The sequence below is a fragment of the Mustela lutreola genome, chromosome 10 (assembly GCF_030435805.1).
Source record: "Mustela lutreola isolate mMusLut2 chromosome 10, mMusLut2.pri, whole genome shotgun sequence".
In the NCBI taxonomy this organism is placed as follows: domain Eukaryota; kingdom Metazoa; phylum Chordata; class Mammalia; order Carnivora; family Mustelidae; genus Mustela; species Mustela lutreola.
The window spans coordinates 93,125,171-93,146,629 of record NC_081299.1 but is presented as its reverse complement, the minus strand read 5'-3'; the positions used below and the strand labels follow the sequence as shown (position 1 = coordinate 93,146,629).

At 39.2% G+C, this 21,459-nt stretch overlaps 2 protein-coding genes across 6 annotated transcripts in view; one reads left to right on the top strand and one right to left on the bottom strand.

Moving 5' to 3' along the window:
* Window positions 1-9,608, top strand: part of CLCC1 (chloride channel CLIC like 1) — a 29,072-nt gene extending 19,464 nt beyond the window's left edge. For 2 of the 4 annotated variants that reach the window (XM_059138423.1, XM_059138426.1), the window contains 6 exons: window positions 1,354-1,447; window positions 2,873-2,970; window positions 3,261-3,407; window positions 5,730-6,071; window positions 7,434-8,686; window positions 8,904-9,608. In XM_059138423.1, the coding sequence (XP_058994406.1) occupies window positions 1,354-1,447; window positions 2,873-2,970; window positions 3,261-3,407; window positions 5,730-6,071; window positions 7,434-7,691 (939 nt within the window). In that variant the 3' untranslated portion in view covers window positions 7,692-8,686; window positions 8,904-9,608. The remainder of the gene's footprint in view (window positions 1-1,353; window positions 1,448-2,872; window positions 2,971-3,260; window positions 3,408-5,729; window positions 6,072-7,433; window positions 8,687-8,903) is intronic. The other 2 variants (XM_059138424.1, XM_059138425.1) reach the window with 2 other exon arrangements.
* A 1,008-nt stretch (window positions 9,609-10,616) lies between these two features.
* Window positions 10,617-21,459, bottom strand: part of GPSM2 (G protein signaling modulator 2) — a 57,947-nt gene continuing 47,104 nt past the window's right edge. For both annotated transcript variants that reach the window (XM_059138421.1, XM_059138422.1), the window contains one exon: window positions 10,617-11,186. In XM_059138421.1, the coding sequence (XP_058994404.1) occupies window positions 10,959-11,186 (228 nt within the window). In that variant the 3' untranslated portion in view covers window positions 10,617-10,958. The remainder of the gene's footprint in view (window positions 11,187-21,459) is intronic.

Genomic DNA, 21,459 nt, shown 5'->3' with positions numbered 1-21,459 from the left:
AGGAGGTGGGGCAGAGGGAGAGAGAATCCTTGAGCAGACTCCACACTGAGCAAAGGAAATCCAATGTGGGGCTTAAATCCCAGGACTCCAGGATCATGACCTGAGCCAAAGGCAGATACTTAACTGACTGAGCCACCCAGGCACCCCAGAAATTTGTTTTTTAAAAGTTAAATATAATTTGTCACCTAGAGATAATTGCCCTCAGTAATTTCAGGTATTTCTGGTCTTTTTCCAAAATTTTAATTCTTTCAAAATTGGGGTCATGGTGAATATGGAGTCAAATGAAGCACTACTGTTCTGTTGAAATCGCGTTGAAAGACAATTTTATTTTATTTATTTATTTTTTTAAAGATTTTTATTTATTTATTTGACAGAGATCACAAGTAGGCAGAGAGGCAGGCAGAGAGAGGAGGAAGCAGGCTCCCTGCTGAGCAGAAAGCCCGATGTGGGCCTTGATCCCAGGACCCTGAGATCATGACCTGAGCTGAAGGCAGAGGCTTTAACCCAATGAGCCACCCAGGCGCCCTGAAGGACAATTTTAGATCTGTCTGGCAGAATGAGTCAAGTAGCAAAATATTTTTGATGAAGTTATCTGATTAAATCAATCCTTAATCTTTTGCTCTAAGTTCTATAGCTTCTAGAACTAATTATTTTCAAATTAAAGGAAAAAAACTTTGGTTGAATATTGTTATCTTGGCAGTTTCCCCCAGGGCTTGGATATATAAAAAATGTTATCTTTTTATCTAGGCCGCTTGTGCTGAAAACCACCCAGAACAAAACTCCATTTTATCATGAATTATGAAAGAAAATGAGAAGTAGTCATTTAATATATATAACTATATTTTTGGGTGTGGTATGAATTAGATTTACACTAAATCTTTTTTATAAAAAGTACAAAGGTTTGCATTTCTCATCAAAAGTACTTAACAGGGCACCTGGGTGGCTCAATGGGTTAAGCCTCTGCTTTTGGCTTGGGTCATGATCTCGGGGTCCTGGGATTGAGTACCACATCGGGCTCTCGGCTCAGTGGGGAGCCTGCCTCGTCCTCTCTCTCTCTGCCTGCCTCTCTGCCTGCTTGTGGTCTGTCAAATAAATGAATAAAATCTTTTAAAAAAAAAAGTACTTAACAAAGAAGTACTTTGTAACCGTAGTTCTTTATTCTCACTCCTTGCTTTAAAACTGCTTTGCCATGAGTGGAAAAGAGCTGCCATTAAAAAATGTATTTTTTCCTGTTAAAAGAACTGTGAACAGTCTGGTGTCTGGTGAAGGCACGTTTTGAAGTCAGGGTTTTGGATGTGTAGACATAACCTTCATGTCCGCAGCCACTCACTGCACCCTTTTGGTGTCGGTCAGCTCGCGTTCGCACAGCATCAGGCCGAGGTTGCCAAGCTGGAGCCGTTAAACAATGTGTGTGCTGAGAAGATGGACTGGATTGGAAGCCTCTGGGGTAAGGTGTTGGTTCACTGGGCCTCATTTTTTTCCGGGAAGGAGATAACTTAGAGAAATGATGAAATGCCGAAAGGAGGGTTTCCATGACTGAGATCTCAGTGTCAGAAGAACATGCCTGAAAAGTCAGGGTTCAGACCGTGACTCTTGGCTCATGTAACCTCACGGGGAGGGAATAAGAACTGTGTCTTCACCGGCCCCATACTGCTACACTCTCCTCCATTGGACTGTGATGGAGACGGTGCTCATCTTGTCTGTCTAGCCCATTTTGTGCATTAAAGAAGTGAGTCAGTGTTTATATGAATTAATATCCATCTTAGACTTAATCTCCTTATACTGACTTACAAAATCTTATGTTGTAGCTTTACTATACATTTTTTTTTCTTAAGAGGACAGTTCTTTAACTTTCTTTTTCCTTACAGATTGTATATACATTCTCTCTACTGTTGACTGCCTTTAGTTCTGTATATCTAGCCATAGGAATGGTTTAGTGTTCAAAGGCACTTTATAAATGCAAGTCCATAATAACTGACCCAGAATAGAATCTCCGCAGATTATATAAAATAGGGTGTCCGAATTAACGTTTCTTTAGAAGTTGTGGGAACTAAAACAATCTGGCCTTGCTTCCTGGGTGCAGGGGACAATCGAATGCCTCCTCTAGGAGGTTTAGATTTTAAAAATTTAGAAAAATTGGGAGAACTGATGTTCTTTATGTTGTAAAGTAAGGGATTTTTTTTAAATTGAAATTTTACTGAGATAATTCTAGATGCACAGGAAGTTGGAAGGAAAACAAATCAATGTGCCCTTTTCCCATTTTCCTCCCGTGTAAACATCTTACACAAAGATGGCAATGTGAGATCATAGCCAGGATATCAACTTGCATATAATTCAGCGATCTCCCTCAGATTTCCGTGGTTTTAGTTGGATTCATTTGTGTGTGTGAAGAACAGTTCTTTTTTTTTTTTTTTTTTTTTTTAAAGATTTTGTTTATTTATTTGACAGAGAGAAATCACAAGTAGATGGAGAGGCAGGCAGAGAGAGAGAGAGGGAAGCAGGCTCCCTGCCAAGCAGAGAGCCCGATGCGGGACTCGATCCCGGGACCCCGAGTTCATGACCTGAGCCGAAGGCAGCTGCTTAACCCACTGAGCCACCCAGGCGCCCCTGAAGAACAGTTCTTAATACCTACCTTTTAGAAGTTTTCATAAAGTATAATGTTTTATCTACATAAGACTTGTCTGATTTAAAGAGATTTTTAAGATAAACATTTTGGACATAAGATGAAAAATTTTTAAGTCAGTGTTACAAGTACAGCATTTAAAATTGGTTGGTGGTGGGGACAGGGACAAAACCAAATTATTGTCTTATTTGGAAATGAAATGCAACTTTTTTTTTAATGACTCAGTGTTTTGTCTGTTTCTCTAAATAGAATTGTTAAGAAGCTCATGGACCTATAAGGATGACCCATGCCAAAAATACTATGAACTCTTATTAGTCAACCCTATTTGGTTGGTTCCACCAACAAAGGTATAGAATACATTTGTAAAATTATACAAAGTTAGTAAAAAAAAAAAAAAAAACAAAAAAAAAAAACCTCTTGTATTTATTAAAAGTTGTTAGTGTTTTTTTTTTTTTTTTAAACATTTTGCTAATAATCCTCGTTCTAGAGAAAATACTTCCATTACACAATGATTTGCAGGACATCAAAAGCATTTTAACTTAGGAATGTAATTTTGGCCCCAGTGTACAGTGAATTTTGGCTCATTCTGTTGAGTCGTTTGAGAGAAAAATTAAGTTGCTGTTATCTTTTGTTTTAGGCACTGGCAGTTACATTCACCAACTTTGTCACAGAGCCGTTGAAATACGTTGGGAAGGGAGCTGGTGAATTTATTAAAGAGTTCATGAAGGAGATTCCAGTATTACTTCACATTCCAGTGCTGATCATTATGGCATTGGCTGTCCTGGTTAGTATACAGCATGGTTTGTTAACAGCACTTGGAGAAAAAAGGCAATTCTAAAACTTGACTTTTTTGCTGTTGTAAATCAGGCTAAATTAGGCTTAATGGTATGAAAAGAAGATTTTTAAGTGATAGAGATTTATTTTTACTTACATGTATATTTAAGCAAGGAAACGATTCTTAAGTTTGATTGTAGATGTCATGGCAGTGACTTAGAATAATAACATTTTTCTAAATTTGTTCTTCAACTTGGTGAATTAATATACATGAAGTCAGTTGTTTTTGTCCTCTTTGAGAAAGAGGGCCTTATTTCAGTCTGGGGTTTTTGCAGCACTGAGAGGGGGAGGAGCATTGGCTTTTCCACAGAATTAAGTAGGGATGTGGGAGAAGGTGAGTTACTGAGAAAGTTGGGGGATCCAGGAACAGACATTTATTAAGAGGAAACATTATTCATCATTCATCTGTTGTCTCTTTAGCTTTTTTATTGTTGATTTTCAGCCCTTTCCCTAATAAAGCAGTTGTCACATAAAATGTAAAGAACCCAGAAGTGCCATGGTAAAAGCCAGGTTTGTATTTGTAAAGGAATTAACCTATTTAAAATTTACAACTTTAAATATTTTCAGCATTTACTTTTTCTGAGGGGTGTGAATATACACAACATAGGAGTAATTATCAATTAGTACCTTCCAATTTAAATTAATAATAATTAAAAAGGATTGTTTTCCCTAAGGATACAGAACTTACCACACTTCATTCACTTTGAAATTGTTCCTGTTTGCTTTTTCGACTTGTGATTACAGGAGTCAGGTTTAGAGATATGGTTTTGTTAGGTGACATGAATTGTTTAGTAGTGCAGGTTTTCCTAGACTTACAGGATTACATCCCAATAAACCCATTGTAATTTGAAAGTACTGTAAGTTGAAAAAGGATTTACTATACTTAGCTTGCAGGACATCATAACTTAGCCTAGCCCACCTTAAACTTGCTCAGAGGAGTTGGGCAAAATCAATCTAATATTGGGCAAAATCAATCTAATACAAAGCCCATTTTTTATAACAGTTTATAACAAAGTGTCATATCTCACATAGTTCATTGAATATTGTACTGAAAGTGAGAAACAGAATGGCTGTGTGGGTAAGATGTGGTTGTGAAGGTAGGGGTTGTTTGCCCTCAAGACCCCATGGCTGACCAAGAACTGCCCTGCCCAGCATCACCAGAGAGGATCGGACCCCAAATCGTTAGTCCAGGAAAAGGTCCAGATTATAAATTCAAGGTACAGTTTCTACAGAACACACTAAGACTTTCTTAGCATTGTGAAGCCTAACAATTATATGTTGAACCATTGTAAGTGGGGGACGATTTGTATTTAGTCTCTGAAGCTGTATTATAAGCAAAAACCCATCATCTCTTACTGCTTCATCTTAAATAGTTTTCTCCAGCACAGTGATTTTCAAACTTGTTGTTTTTAGGATCCTTTTGCCTTCTGTCTTAACTGCAGACCACAAACAAAACAAAAAAACAGGAAAAGCCTCCAAGAAACAAACAAAAACTGAGGACCACAAAGAGCTCTTGTTCATAGGGGTTTTATTTATTGATATTTACCATATTAGGAATTAAAACTAAGAAAAATTTCAAATATAAGTCTATACAAGCACACAGTCGAGCCATCAGTGAGGAAGTCACTCCGTCCCCAGCAGACTCCACCATACACTCAGAAGGGAAGAGTAAAAAAAGATTTAAGGTCTTTGAAATACGGAAAGTTTGACCTCACAGAGACCCTGAAACTGTCCCAGGGATTTCCACCCCCACACACACCCTCACCAGGGGTGAGTTTGAGAACTGCTGCCTAGTTTTTCCCATGAAATGGGACTCAAAGCCTATTGGATTTTGGTTGTCACTAAAGCCAAGTTTGTATTTGTAGGAAAGCTACCATACATGAGAATGTTTATGTAATGATGTGTGTAACTCTGATTTTTATCGTTTACCTTATATACTGGGTGTGAAAATAGACAGTTGATGAGCAGTTATCAATCAGTACCTTCCAGTTTCAGTTTCTAGGTTTTAGCCAACTGCCCTTGTTAGAATTCAGTCAAAATGTGTTCAGCTGATTGAAATGTCTACTTAACACTTAGTGATTTCTCACATTTTATTGGCTATTCTGGCCTAGTATTAATCTAAGCAAGGGATCACAAATGAAACAATGGTAAAATAAACATGTTTATGTCTCCAAATGCCCTTGAGTCAAGTTAGGTAATTTTGTTAGCACCCTGAATAATTTCATTGTAAGTCAGCCATTAAATACTATGTATTTTTTTCTTTTCCTTCTAGAGTTTCTGCTATGGTGCTGGAAAATCAGTAAATATGCTGAGACATATAGGTGGTCCTGAGAGAGAACCTCCCCGGGCCCTTAAGCCAGGTGATAGAGGACGGCTGCAGGAAGTTGATTATAGACCCCATGGTGGAGCAGGTGATGCAGATTTCCCTTATAGAGGCCACTTCGGCCCCTTTGAGCAAGGCCCTTATGACAAAACATATGAGGGTAGAAGAGATGATATGAGAGAGAGAGATGTTGACTTGAGGCCTAGGACTGGCAACAAGAGCCCCGAAGTGCTCCGGCCATGTGATGTACCCCAGGCAGAGGCGAGACAGCATCCCAAGGCCGTACCCTGTGTAAGTCAGCAATTGTTTATTTTGCCATCCCCCTTCCTGCTAGACCTCAGTGCTTCCTGTGGAGCTTCTGGTTAGGCGTTTCTGCTCTTTTACCTTCTACGGTTAATTATATCATTATTGATATAATTGTTTACTCTCTCTTTTCTGGTCAAAAGTTCGGCCTTCTTAGAACTAAAACGAGATTTAACTTTTATGTTAAATACTATTAACCAGTAGTTAGTACAGGTGCTAATTCATAGGAAACCAACTAATCGTGACTGAGATTTCTGCCCTTTGAAGAGCTGAGAGAGAAGTCCTCACTGAAGGCCTGGAGCCCCGGGGATCCTGCAGGAGAGTCCTGAAGGCTCAGCTGGGTGGGAGACTGGGCGGGGAGGGGTCACACACCCTGCTTTCCCAAATCCTTGGTATCATTGGCTAGACTCTCTACTTTCTACCCGCAGAATGCCATTTAAAGGGAGACTTGCATTTCTATTTGAGAGAGAAATTTATGATGTCTTAAGTTGTTACTGTAAACCTTTGAGAAACAATTGTGAGCACAATTGAATCTAGAAAATTAGAATCCCTTCCATTGGAGTTTCTTGTAAGAGGAAACATACTTGCATACATCTAAAATTTTTTCCAATGTACCTTTCAGCTTTAATAGTTAATGGCAGTGCACCACTCATTCCAAATCCTCCAGGGACTGTTCATCTCACTTAAAGGGAAAGCTAGTTATCTCAGTGGCCAGGGCTTCTTGGATCTGCCCACAGTCCCCCTCCATTAGTACATGGATTTCTTCTACTCTCACTCTCCTTCAGCCACAAGGGCCTCCTCACAATTCCATGAACTAGAACCTTTTTACTTGCTGCTCCCTGTCTAGAATGCTGAAATGTTCATTTCTTTAAGCCTTTTTACTCCTGTATCACCTTTCAGACTACCTAATTTAAACAGCACTCTGGCCCCAGCTTGGTACTTTGTTAGTTTGTTGCTTGATTGTGTCTCCAAGCTAACCCTAAGTTCCAGAGAGGGCAAGGGTTTTTGTTTTGTTACTGCTGTATCCCCAGTACCTGGAACTGAATATAGGATCAGTAAATATGAATTACTCTCACCAGGCAAGAGGAGTCAGCAGTACTGATCACCAGTCCTCTTGCTCTCCTAAAGCTGGGTCACTAGACCACCTGGCTATCCTAAGTGCTCCTACTCCTCTGTGCAGGGTTCTGTGAGGATTACAAACTTTGACATAATTACAGCACAGCACTGGAGTTGGGATTTGAAACAGCTGAGAGTTTGATACAGATTTACACAGAAACTTATTAAGCGAGTTTGGTGACTGAATCTTCACATATTATGTTAATTAAACAATTAAAATGTCATTCTCTACAGCATAAGTTACCTGTTTTGGATACAAATCTCAAAGAATTTGGTGGAATCCAGGGAGAAAGCACACCGCCAGAAAGCAGTACTGACAGCAGCCAGTCTACTAGGCCTGTCTCTGGCCCAGACACATCAGAGAAGGTGGAAGGTTCACCTGCAGAGGAAAAGGCCCAGCTCAGGACTGATGCCAGAGGCATCGCAGAGGAAGGCAGTGTGTCTTGCCCAGCCAGCTGTGGAAAGGATCTGGATACTGGCCCACGTGGCTAGAGGAGCACAGACTTGGCCCACCACTCAGAGGTCGTCATTGGGTTTTGTAAAGTATACTCTTCACAACTATTCGCTCTTCTCTACAAATATTCTGACATTTACTACTCCACAGGTGCCAACTTAAACATTAATATTTTTATTCACCATCAGAACTAATGAATACACGTGTATTTCTGTTTAATTTTATCTTTTGCGTAATTTCATTTTCATATTGGTGCTTCCTGTGGGACTTTGAGGTGTTAATTTTGGAACAGGATCTCATAGATGAACATATGGCAAGCATCACTGATTTCAAATAAGAGGCCAGTTTGAATCAGGGAACAATGAAAAATAAGTTTTATGGTTCATGCGCATATATAGGCACCAATTAGCTAATGTGTGTGTTGCCTAGTGGCTGTCCTGTAATACCTACTTCAATTACTGATTTGTGAGTTGTGCATGGATTCGGTATGTTTCTGAAAGTGGCAGGTACTCAGAAACTGTTGTAAGGACAGTCCGCTGTCATCAGCTTTACCCTCTTCATGCACTTCAGTGTCTTAATGCAGTTACCGAGCCTGTGTTCCCTTGTCTCTGCGGAGGCTGCCCCAGCTCATCATGGCTTCGTCGTTGCGAGTGGTGCCTCCATTGCTCAACTCTTCTGGCGCTCACTGGGCCCCCTTTCTTGCTGCCCCTCTTTACCCTCGTTTAAGACAGAACTGAAGATGGCCAGGAGACTTTAGTTAGCACAGCTTGTTAAATCGGTGATTGTGGTTTTACATAGTCAGTAGCTGGAGAATAGCTTTACTGTTTCCCCACCAAATACATGCTTTACACCTTGGTCAAGTGCATTGTTTTTGCTAAACAGCATAATTTCTGTATGTTCCTGGTTAAGTATAAAAAAATGCTATTGTCAATTAAGATTTTAAAAAATTACCTCAGCAAGAGGATGTAAAATTTATTGTTAATATTATTTTCTAGTTTAATATTGCAAACATCTTTAGTAATTCATCAGAAAGGTAATAGTTCTGGGGCGCCTGGGTGGCTCAGTGGGTTAAAGCCTCTGCCTTCAGCTCAGGTCATGATCTCAGGGTCCTGGGATCGAGTCCCACATCGGGCTTTCTGCTTGGCAGGGAGCCTGCTTCCTCCTCTCTCTGCCTTCCTCTCTGCCTACTTCTGATCTGTCTCTGTCAAAGGAATAAATAAAATCTTAAAAAAAAAAAAAAAAAAAGAAAGGTAATAGTTCTTTGCAGAAAACACAGCAGGATTTTTTATAAAAATTCACAACACAGTAGGTTTAGAACAAAGGAGCTAATGCGGGGGTGCCTGCAGTTCTGAGTGGCTTTGTGAACATCGATGCATATTAAGTCTTCCCTGAGGGCCAGACCTGTTCACACTAACTGGTGAATATGTGCTGGGGGTGGGGGAAATATGTGCTTAGGGTAGTTGTCATCAGAGCTGTGACTGGATTCTGAAGAGCAGTGAATGCCTCAGGTGACAGACCTTTAACTATGATAGTGGAGTTAATGCTGTTTCAACTCCTGACTGCTTTTTATCAATCCAAAAATGGATCTGTAAAAAACTAAGTAGAATTTCATCTTTGTATTCTTTCATTACAGATATCCGTTTGGGGATGCGGTCCACTTTGACAGCTAGCGAGGCAACATACCACTGCTGTTGAATGATGACAGCAATTTAGGGAAGACACTAAAGCAGACCGAACAGATCAAGGCCAGTTTATAACTTGGAGAAATAGACTTGTTTCTTGTCCAGCCCATATCTGTCATTACAATCAAGGATTTTAGCAACAGGTTTTTAGGAAAATCAGAATGGGGTCGACAGCTTTTTTAAAAGCAGTGTTTAAATGGAATAGATAATGTTGAATGTTTACAGGGTCTAAGAACTATAGTATATGCAAAATAAACACTTATTTTTACATTATTGTGATTTGATATGCTGTCTTTGCTCATCAAATATGCTTGTAAGAAGAAAAAAAAACCATGAAACTTAGGTGCAGTTTTTACAAGGATGCTATCTAGGACGTTATATCTTGTATGTAATATAGAAGACAAGATGATCCAGGTGCTGAGTACTTTTGACAAAATTTGTCTGATCTTAGAATCAAAAATCTTTTTTTTCTCCTGAGCCTTTGATGTGATTCCAGATTAACTATCTTTCTATTTTTGTAAACATTGGCCGTTTGGAGAAGTGGTTCTCACTATCCACCAAATCACCTGAAGGATTTTAAGGAAGAACAGAGGCCCTGATTCCATCCTGGCTGTGCAGAATCAGAAGCAACCAGAGGTGAATGAGTTGTCAACTTGTTCTGGCTATGAGTATTTGCATTCTAGAATTCACCCTTAGACTAGGCTCTGCTTTCCATCCTTGCTATCCTCTTTTGCTAAGCTTACTTTGTGTCATGTCCTATTACATACCCTTGTAAATTACCTCCAGTTTCTGGGAGGGGGAGGGAAGGCTTAGTGATGACTGAAGGCTTAACTTACATCTTTCATTCTTAAATTTTGTGAATTTCATCTATTTTCTATTTTCATGGCCTAGGTTCTTGATAGAACCACAAGAGTTTTTTTTTGGGGGGGGGGTTCTTATTTAAAGTTTTGTTTTGACATTAGGTCTTAAAAAGTTTTACAGCTGTGTTTTGTAACAGAAAGTATAATTTTAAGCCACACACACACTTTAAAATTAAAGGATCTAAAACATGCTATAAGTTTGAGTTTTTTGTAATGGCTTTGAACTAATAACATACTGAAAATATGACTTTCTTAGCAGAAAAAGATCGATCTAGATTTTTTAAATAAGACTGTAACTTTTTTACACATGGACAAATATGTTATTTTTACTAAACAGCAAAATTTCTCACTACATCCATGGTTCAGTATAAAAAAAAGCCATTGTCAATTCAGATTTTAAAAAATTATCTCAGCAAGAGGATTAAATTCTAGTCTAGATTTATTTATCTTCCTACTTTACAAACTCTAGGTAAAGGAATCTAACAAGTTGCCAAAGAACACAGTCCCGAGCTTGAATCATGAAAGTTGATGAAGCACCTTTTGTAAGACCCCCTCCACTCTGAAACAAGTGTGTCCAGAGAAATGTTAATTAATATCATACTATTAAAGGTTATTTATATCATTCTAGAACATTTTAAGCTGTATTACAGTGCTATAATTTCTCCTTTTAAGGAAAAAGTAATAGACTGAATTTCCCTGCAGTGTTCTGAAAGGAAATAAGATCATTAAAAAAAAAAAAAATCCATAATAACTAGAGGTTTGCTTATTTTTTTCCTGTATTTTTAAATTCCAACAAAGCATTACTTTGTATAAGGTCCTTCAGTTCAAATTCAGTGTCTCTGTTTTGATCTCTTTGTAAGAGAACTCTCTGTTCATCCATTCTTTTTGCCTGAGAACGTAAAATCAAGCTAAAAAAGTCCTCATCTGGTACCGTTGGTCCCTTTGTGGTGGCAGGTGGTGGAGCACATCTTTGATCATCTAATCTGGACCCCTGAAAATTGATGAGAAAGAGATTAAACCACAAATATTTCATTAATGCCTGTCATCCCAAGAAAAACATTTTTTTTGGCTTGTTTCAGAAATATAATCTTTAGACCTGAAACCTAATAAAACCTTTGCCATGATTTACATAATCAGAATCTAGCAAGTATTATGTAGAAGTATAACTTCATGGCTTTGCTAAGATTAATTAAGAGTCCAGGTCAAGGGGCACCTGAGTGGCTCTGGGTTAAAGCCTCTGCCTTTGGCTCAGGTCTTGATACCAGGGTCCTAGGATCGAGCCCTGCATCGGGCTCTCTCTGCTTCCTCCTCTCTTTCTCTCTGCCTGTTTCTCTGCCTACTTGTCTGTCAAATAAAATCTTAAATAAAAAAAAGTCAAGGTCAAATCTTACAGAATAGGCACTGACAAGTTTAATTTACCAAATCCTTAGAATGTTAGGTACAAAAACACTGCAGCACTACCTTACAAATACCGTGTCAGGCCAGGGGTCAGCAAACTGGAACCCACTGACTGTTTTTGTATATAATGTTTCCTTTGCATTTCACCACAATGCTCATTTGTTGGTGAATTATGTGTGGCTGCTTGCCTGCTACCACTGCAGAGTTGAGCAGTTGTGATAAAGACCATGGGGCCTGAAAAGCCTAGAATGTTTTCTGTCTAGCCCTGTCTTAAGCATTTAAATCCTTGAAGCCCAGATTTTTCTCCTTGAAGTTTTAACTTACCGAGTTTTAGAAATACATTAGAAATGTTATTGATCAACTAAAAAATACAAGCACTTAAAAGTGTGCATAGAGCATCTGGTATTGTAGCTCCAGCATGGGGATATGCGGGCTGACGTCAGAGTGCCCACTCTTGCTGGGCACTGTGCACTGACCTGCCTTCACATTTAACCCCTCAGCCCCAGGATCCTCCCAGACCTCCTTGTGAGCAGCCGCCTTGCCACGACACACACACACACCACCACCACCACCACCACCACCACCACCACTCCCCGCCTTCAGGCTTCATTTCTCTTGTCCTTAAGCTGTGGTGATTTCATTGGCTTCCAACTCATCCAATACTCGGGCACTTGGGTCCCTAGACCTCTTCTGGTCTTCATTCTTTACCTCTGCCTTATCTGTTCGCTCCCATGGTCTTAGGGCAAATTTGATCACTCTCAATAACTGCATTGTCTTTACAATCATGATTTCAAACATCCCATTTTGACTGCCACCTCCAATTTTCCAGATCAGGGTAGATAGTAATCCCCCAGGAAATTTTTTTTATAATTATAAAATAAAATTTACCACTTTCACCATTTTTAAATGTACAGTTTAGTATTAACCCTATTTGGTATTCATCCTGTTGTGTAGTCATCACCATCCATATTCTGAAGATTTTCGTCTTGTAAAACCAAACTCTAAATGTCTTAAACAGTAGCTCCCATTCTCCCCTCTCCAGCTGCTGGCAACCACCATTCTACTTTCACTCTGTGAATCTGACTACTTTACTTCATAGGAGTGAAACTGTATTGTATTTGTCCTCCTGTGAGGACAAATGCCTGCTTCTCAGCACAATGCCTTTGGGGTTCACCTGTGTTGTGACTTGTGTCAGAATTTTCCTCATTTTTATGACTGAAAAGTATTCCATTATGTACCTACACCATATTTTATCCATCTGCCACTGGGCACTTAGTTGCCTCTAACTTTTGGCTATTGTGAACAATGCAATATTGTGAATATTGAGCATGGGTGTACGATGTATCTGTGATTTCAATTGCTTGGGTATGTACCCAGAAATGAGACTATTGGATCATATCGTAATTTTAACTTTGTGAGGAACTACCATACTGTTTTTATTTATTTTTTTAACATTTAAGCTGAGTTTTAATCCAGAGAATTTTTTTTTAAAAGACTGTTTATTTGAGAGAGTGAAAGCAAGAGAGGTCACGGAGAGGGAGAAGCAGATCTGCTACTGAGCGGAGCGCCCAATGCAGGGCTCCAACCCAGGACCCCTGGGATCATGTTCTGAGCTAAAGGCAGTCACTTAACTGACTGAGCCACTCAGGACTGAGCCTCTTCTGTCCATTTCTTTCTTTCTTTCCTTTTTTAAAAAAGATTTTATTTATTTGACAGAGAGACAGCAAGAGAGGGACCACAAGCAAGGGGAGTGGTAGAGGGAGAAGCAGGCTCCCCACTGAGCAGGGAGCCCGATGTGGGTCTCGATCCCAGGACCCTGGAATCAAGACCTGAGCCAAAGGCAGATGATTAACAACTGAGGCATCCAAGCACCCCTGTCCATTTCTTGACTGGATTATGTGTTCTTTAGATGTTGAGTTTGATAAGTTCTTTATAAATTTTGGATATTTTGGTAAGTCATTTGCAAATATTTTCTCCCATTCTGTTGGTTGTCTTTTGGTTTTGTTGATTGTTTCCTTTGCTGTGCAGAAGCTTTTTATCTTGGTAAGTCCCAGTAGTTCAATTTTGCCTTTGTTTCCCTTGCCTTTGGAGATGTGTCTAGCAAGAAGCTGCTGTGGCCTAGATCAAAGAGGTGCTGCCTGTGTTCTCTAGGACTTTGATGGATTCCTGTCTCACATTTAGGTATTTCATCCATCTTGAGTCTATTTTTGTGTATGGTGTAAGGAAATGGTGTAGTTTCATTCCTTTGCATGTGGCTGCCTAATTTTCCTAACACCATTTGTTGAAGAGACTGTCTTTTTCCCATTGAATATCCTTTCCTGCTTTGTCAAAGATTAGTTGACCCTAGAGTTGAGGGTCCATTTCTGGGTTCTCTGTTCTATTCCATTGATCTATGTGTTTTTGTGTCGGTACCATACTGTCTTGATGATTACAGTTTTGTAATAGAACTTGAAGTCTGGAATTGTGATACCACCAGCTTTGGTTTTCTTTTTCAACATTCCTTTGGCTATTCAGGGTCTTTTTGGGTTCCAAACAAATTTTAGAATTATTTCTTCCAGCTCTGTGAAAAAGTTGATAGTATTTCCATAGGGATTGTATCAAATGTTTAGATTGCCCTAGATAGCTTAGACATTTCAACAGTATTTATCCTTTCAACCCATGCACATGGGATGCTTTTCCATTTCTTTCATGAGTGTTCTACAGTTTTCTAAGTACAGATCCTTTGCCACTTTATTTAGGTTTATTCCCAATTATCTTATGGTTTTGGGTGCAGTTGTAAATGGGATCGACTCCTTAATTTCTTTCTCAGTGTATAGAAATACAACTGATTTCTGTGCATTGATTTTACATTCTGCCACTTTGCTAAATTCCTTTATGAGTTTTCTACATAGAGTGTCATGTCATCTGCAAAGAGTGAGAGTTTCAATTCTTTGCTGATTCAGATGCCTTTTCTTTTTGTTGTCTGATTACTGAGGCAGGATTTCTAGTACTATGTTGAACAGTGGTAAGAGTGGACATTTCTGTCCTGTTCCTGAACTTAGGGGAAAAGCTCAGTTTTTCCCCATCAAGAATGATACAGTGGGCTTTTCATATGTGGCTTTTAGGATATTCTTTATCCCTACACTTCTTACACTGTGAAGTTTTAATTAAGAAAGGATGCTGTAACTTGTCAAATGCTTTTTGTGCATCTATTGAGAGGATCCTGTGGTTCTTGTCCTTTTATTGTGGTGTATCATGTTGACTGATTTGCAGCTGTTGAGCCACGCTTGCAGCCCAGGAATAAGTTACACTTGGTCATGGTGAATAATCCTTTTAATGTACTGTTGGAGCCTACTGCTAGTATCCTGGTAAGAATTTTTGCATCATCCAGGTTTATCAGGGATATTGGTCTTTTCAGTGGGGTCTTTGGTTTGGGAATCAAGGTAATACTGGCCTGACAGAATGTGTTTGGAAGTTTTCCTTCCATTTCTATTTTTTGAAAGAGCTTCAGAAGAATAGGTGTTGGGGCGCCTGGGTGGCTCAGTGGGTTAGGCCGCTGCCTTCGGCTCAGGTCATGATCTCAGGGTCCTGGGATCGAGTCCCGCATCGGGCTCTCTGCTCAGCAGGGAGCCTGCTTCCTTCTCTCTCTCTCTGCCTGCCTCTCAATGTACTTGTAATTTCTCTCTGTCAAATAAATAAATAAAATCTTTAAAAAAAAAAAAAAAAAAAAAAAAAAAGAATAGGTGTTAATTCTTCTTTAAATGCTTGGTAGAATTCCTGAGAAGCCATGCAGCCCTGGACTCTGCTCAGGTTTTCTATTTCTTCCTGGTTCATTTTTGGCAATTTATACATCTCTAAGGAATGCATCCATTTCTTCCAGATTGCCTAATTTGTTGGCATATAGTTGCTCATCATATGTTCTTGTAATTGTATTTCCTTGGTGTTGGTTGTGATCTCTCCTTTTCCATTCATGATTTTATTTTATTGTTTTTTTTTTCTTTTTGATAAGTCTGGTGGGGGAGGGGGTGTCATCGATCATACTAATTCTTTCAAAGAACCAGCTCCTAGTTTTGTTGATCTGTTCTGATGTTCTTTTGGTTTCTATGTCATTGATTTCTCCTCTAATATTAATTATTTCTCTTCTCCTGCTAGGTTTAGGCTTTATTTGTTATTCTTAAGCTCCTTTAGGTGTAGGGTTGGGCTGTGTCTGTGAGGCCTTTCATGTTTCTTGAGAAAGGCTTATATTGATATATACTTCCCTCTTAGAACCGCCTTTGCTGCATCCAAAGGTTTTGAACAGTTGTGTTTTCATTTTCATTTGTTTCCATAAAAATTTTTAAAATTCTTCTTTAATTTCCTAGTTGACTCATTCATTCTTTAGTAGGATGCTCTTTAACCTCCAAGTATTTGAGTTCTTTCCAAATTTCCTCTTGTGACTGAGTTCCAGCCTCAAAGCATTGTGGTCCAAAAATATGCAGGGAATGATCCATGTCTTTTGGTACTGGTTGAGACCTGATTTGTGACCCAGTATGTGATCTGTTCTGGAGAATATTCCATGTAGACTTGAGAAGAATGTATATTCTGGGGGCACATGTGTTTTAGTCGGTTAAGCATCTGCCTTTGGCTCAGGTCATGATCCCAGGGTCCTGGGATTGGGTCCCGCATCTGGCTTCTTACTCAGCAAGGAGCTTGCTTCTCCCTCTCCTCTGCCTGCCACTCCTCCTGCTTGTGCTCTGTCAAATCAATAAAACTTAAAAAGAAAAAAAAAAGTGTATTCTGCTGCTTTAGGATGGAATGCTGTGTATACATCTGTGAAATCTACCTAGTCCAGTGTGTCATTCAAAGCCCTTTTTTATTTGTTGATCTTCTGCTTAGAAGATCTGTCCATTGTAGCGAGTGGGGTGTTAAAGTTCCCTACTATTGGGGCACCTGGGTGGCTCAGTCAGTTAAACATCTGCTTCCTGCTCAGCAGGGAGTCTGCTTCTCCCTCTCCCTTCCCCACCTCTCACCGTGTGCTTTCTTCTGTTCTCTCAAATAAATCTTTAAAATTTTTAAGTCTCCTACTATGACGATATTATTACCAATGTGCTTCTTTAATTTTGTTATTAATTGGTTTGTATAATTGGCTGCTCCCATGTTAGGGGCATGAATATGTACAATTGCTAGATCTTCTTGTTGGGCAGACCCTCTAATTATGACATAGCATCTTTCCTCATCTCTTATACAGTCTTTGGTTTAAAATTTCATTTGTCTGAAATGAGGATTGCCACCCCGCTTTCTTTTGATGTCCATTAGCACGGTAGTGGCTTTCCACCCCCTTACTTTCAGTCTGGAAGTGTCTTTGGGTCCAAAATGAATCTCTTGCAGACAGCACATCAATGGGTCTTTTTTTTTTTTTTTTAATCCAATCTCATACCCCCCCTTTTTAAAAAGATTTTATTTATTTATTTGATAGAAAGAGATCACAAGTAGGCAGAGAGGCAGGCAGAGAGAGAGAGGAGGAAGCAGGCTCCTCACTGAGCAGAGAGCCCGATCTGAGCAGGGCTCAATCCCAGGACCCTGGGATCATGACTTGAGCCGAAGGCAGAGGCTTTAACCGACTGAGCCACCCAGGTGCCCCAGTCTCATACCCTGTCTTTTGATTGGGGCATATTTAGCCCATTTACATTCAGAGTAACTACTGAAAGATATGAATTTAGTGCCACTGAATTACCTATAAAGTCACTGTTTCTGTATATTGTCTGTGTTCCTTTCTGGTGGTACTTTTGGGCTCTTTGCTTAAAGGATCCCCTTTAACATTTCTTGCAGGACTGGTTTAGTGATCATAAATTGTTTATTTTGGAAGTGTTATTATCTCTTCTATTTGGAATGACTTTCTAGCCAGACAGTATTCTTGGCTACGTATTTCTCATTTAGCAACCTGAATATATCATGCCAGTCCTCTCTGGCCTGCCAGGTCTCTGTAGAAAGGTCTGTTGCTAGCCCTTTATTTCCACTCTTGTAGGTTATAGACCTTTTGTCCTGAGCTGCTTTCAGGATTTTCTCTTTGTCTCTGAGATTTGCAAGCTTCACTATTATATGTCCTATTTTTACTGATTTTGAGGGGGATGGTTCTTTGTGCCTCCTGGACTTGAATGCTTGCTTCTTTCCTCAAGATTAGGAAAGTTCTCAGATATAATTTGTCCCCACTTCTTCTGGGATCCTAATTATTCTAGTATTGTTAACTTTATGGTATCACTTATCTCTTGAATTCTCTCATGATCCAGTAGTTCTTGGTTTTTCTCAGCTTCCTCATTCCCCATCATTTTGTCGTCTGTATCACTAATTATCTTCTGCCTCATTTACCCTAGTAGTTAGAGCCTCCATTTTTAAATTGTATTTCACTGATAGCCTTTTTGATTTCAATCTTTTTAGATTTTAGTTCTTTTATTTTGTCAGAAAGGGATTCTCTAGTGTCTTCTATGCTTTTTTCAAGACCGGCTAATATCTTTATAATTGTTATTCTGAACTCTAGTTCTAACATCTTAATATCCATACTGATTAGGTCCCTGGTAAGTCAGTATTGCCTCTTGTTCTCTTTTGAGGTGAGTTTTTCTATCTTGTCATTCTTGCAGAAAGTGGCTGCCTTTCTATTTGTAGACTGCAGCAATTCTTTTTCTTAGATCTCTGGTTGAGTTCACAGATGATGGCTGTGTAGCCGAATTCCTGGGACTAGACAAAACTGAGTTCTCCTACTCTTCTGCAATCTTGAAAAATCCCACCATACGGTTTCTCATAGCAGCTTCACTGTTTTCTATTTCCATCTGCAGGGCACCAACATTTCCAACTTCTCCATGTCCTCACCAATGCTCGTTATTTTCTGGTGGGGTTGTTTTTTAATGGTAGTGTCTTAATGGGTGTGAGGTGGTATTTCATTGTGGTTTTGATTTGCATTTCTCTAATTTATGATGTTGAGCATCCCGTCATATATTATTGGCCATCTGTATATTTTCTTTGGAGAAATATCTATTTTGGTTCTTTGGGGAGGGATTGGGGAAAAGGCAGAGAGAATCTTAAGTAGGCTCTGTGCTATGCATGAGCCCCAGCATGGGGCTCTATATCATGACACTGACCTCATGACCTGAGCTGAAATCAAGAGTCAGTCACTTAACTGACTGAGCCACGTAGGCGCCCGTGTCCATTTCTGAAACAGGTTTTTTTGTAGTTTAAGTTATAGGGTTCTCTATATTCTGAATTAATCCTTTATCAGTTATATGATGTGCAGATATTTTCTGTGAGTTGCCTTTTTACTTTTGTAAGAGTGTTATCTAACGTACAAAAGTTTTAAATTTTCATGACATCCAATTTATCTACTTCTTCTTTTGTTGCCTGTACCTTTGGCATCATAACTAAGAAATCACCGCCAAATCCAAAATCTTGAAACTTTCCCCTTAATGTTTTCTACAAATTTTATAGTCTTAGCTCTTGCATTTAGGTCTTTGATCCATTCTGAATCAGTTTATATATGGTGTTAGGTAAGGGTTCAGCTTCATTCTTTTGCATGTGGATAGTTTTCCCAGAATCATTTGATGATGAGAATCTTTTCCCCATTTAATAGTCCTGGCATACTTGCTGAAAATCACTAGACCACATATTCAAGGATTTATTTCTGGGCTCTCTTTCCAATTGGTATATATGTTTGTCATTATGCCAGTACCAAAACTATTTGGTAACTGTGGCTTTGTAGTAAAATTTGAAATCAGGAAATGTGAGCCCTCTTTGTTTTGCTTCCTCCAAATTGTTTGGAGTTATTTGGGTTCCTGTGGAATCTCAGGATGGAATTTTCTGTTTCTGTGAAAAACCTTATTTACATTTTTAAAAAAATATTTTTATTTATTTATTTGATAGAGATCGCAAGTAGGCAGAGAGGCAGGCAGAGAGAGAGGAGGAAGCAGTCTCCCCTGAGATCATGACCTGAGCCGAAGGCAGAGGCTTTAACCCACTGAGCCACCCAGGCGCCCCATTTTCATTTTGTTAAGAAATGCACTGAATCTGGGGCGCCTGGGTGGCTCAGTGGGTTAGGCCACTGCCTTCGGCTCAGGTCATGATCTCAGGGTCCTGGGATCGAGTCCCACATCGGGCTCTCTGCTCAGCGGGGAGCCTGCTTCCCTCTGTCTCTCTGCCTGCCTCTCCCGACTACTTGTGGTTTCTCTCTGTCAAATAAATAAATAAAATCTTTAAAAAAAAAAAAAAAAAGAAATGCACTGAATCTGTAGATTACACTCTGGATGGTATGGGCATTTTAACAATATTAAGTTGTCTAATCCATGAACACAAGATTTTTTTTCCATTTATGAGGTTTTCATGTCTTTCAGAAATATTCTATAGTTTTTATTGTTCATTAACCTCCCTGGTTAAGTTCATTTTTGGGTAGCTTACTCTTTGATATTACTGTAAGAACTGTTAATTTCCTATTTAGTCTGTTCATCATTGTTAGTGTAGGGAAACACGACTGATTATTTGGATATTTTATATCCTGTTATTTTGCTGAATTTGTTTCTTAGTTCTGACAGGGTTTTTTGTGGTTTTGTTGGTGAAATCTTTAGGGTTTTCTACATCTGAAACTGTCATTTCTGAATATAGATAACTTTTTCCTTTCTAGTGTGGTTTTTTTTCCCCCTTGCCTAACTACTCTGCTAGAAGTTCCAGTATTATGTTGAATAAAGGTGGCGTGAGTGGGCTCCTTGTGTTGATCTTAGAGAACAGCTTTTGTCTTTTACCACTGAGTATGATAGTGGCTGTGGCTATTTCACAAATGACTTCTTTTTAATCTATAAATTTGCGCATGTGTATGCACACAGGGCCAAGGGCACAGGGAGACTGACAAGCAGACTCTGCTGAGTGCAGAGACCCACATGGGGCTTGAGTCCACAACCCTGAGACCTGATCTGAAATCAAGAGTCAGACACTGCGGGGCACCTAGGTTAAGCCTTTGCCTTTGGCTCAGGTCATGATCTCAGGGTCCTGGGATTGAGCCCCACATTGGGCTCTCTGCTCAGCGGGGAGCCTGCTTTCCTCTCTCTCTCTGCCTACTAATGATCTGTCAAATAAATAAAAAGACATTGCAACCGACTCTGTGCCCAGGCACCCCTCATAAATGACTTTTATTATGTTGTGGTAGTTTCTTACTATTCCTAGTTTGTTGAGTGTTTTTAACATGAAAATGTGTTGAATTTTGTCAGATGCTTTTTCTATATCCATTTAGATGATCGAGTGGGGGTTTTCCCCCCACTTTCATTCTATTAATGTGTATCTATTGATTGATTCCCGTGTTGAATTTGTTCCAGGAACAAATTCCTCCTGGGTATGGTATCAGGACAATATTGGCCTCATAGAATGATTTAGGAATAGGAAGTATTCCCTTCTCTTCAGTTTTTTTGAGGAGTAAGAGGACGGGTGTTAGTTTTTTAAATGTTTGGCAGAATTCAGTGAAGCCATCAGGTCCAGGGCTTTTCTTCGTCAGGAAGTTTTTTATTGCTGATGCAATGTCCTTATGGGTTATGGGACTATTTTCTATTCATGATTCAGTGTTGGATAATTTTGTGTTTCTAGCTATTTATCCATTTCATACAGGTTATTCAACTTGCTGGCAAATAATCATTCAGAGTAGTCCCCTAAAATCATTTTTATTTTTGTGGAATATGAGTAATGTCCCCACTTTTATTTCTAATTTTAGTAATTTGAGGCTTTTTTTTTTCTTACTGTAGTTAACTGTTTACCAGTTGTATAAATGTTTACCAGTTAAACTTTCCAAATAATCAGATTTAAGATTTGATTTATCCCATTTTTCTGTTCTCCATTTCCTTCCTTCTGCTAGTTTTAGATTTATCTATGAAGTTAGGTTGTTA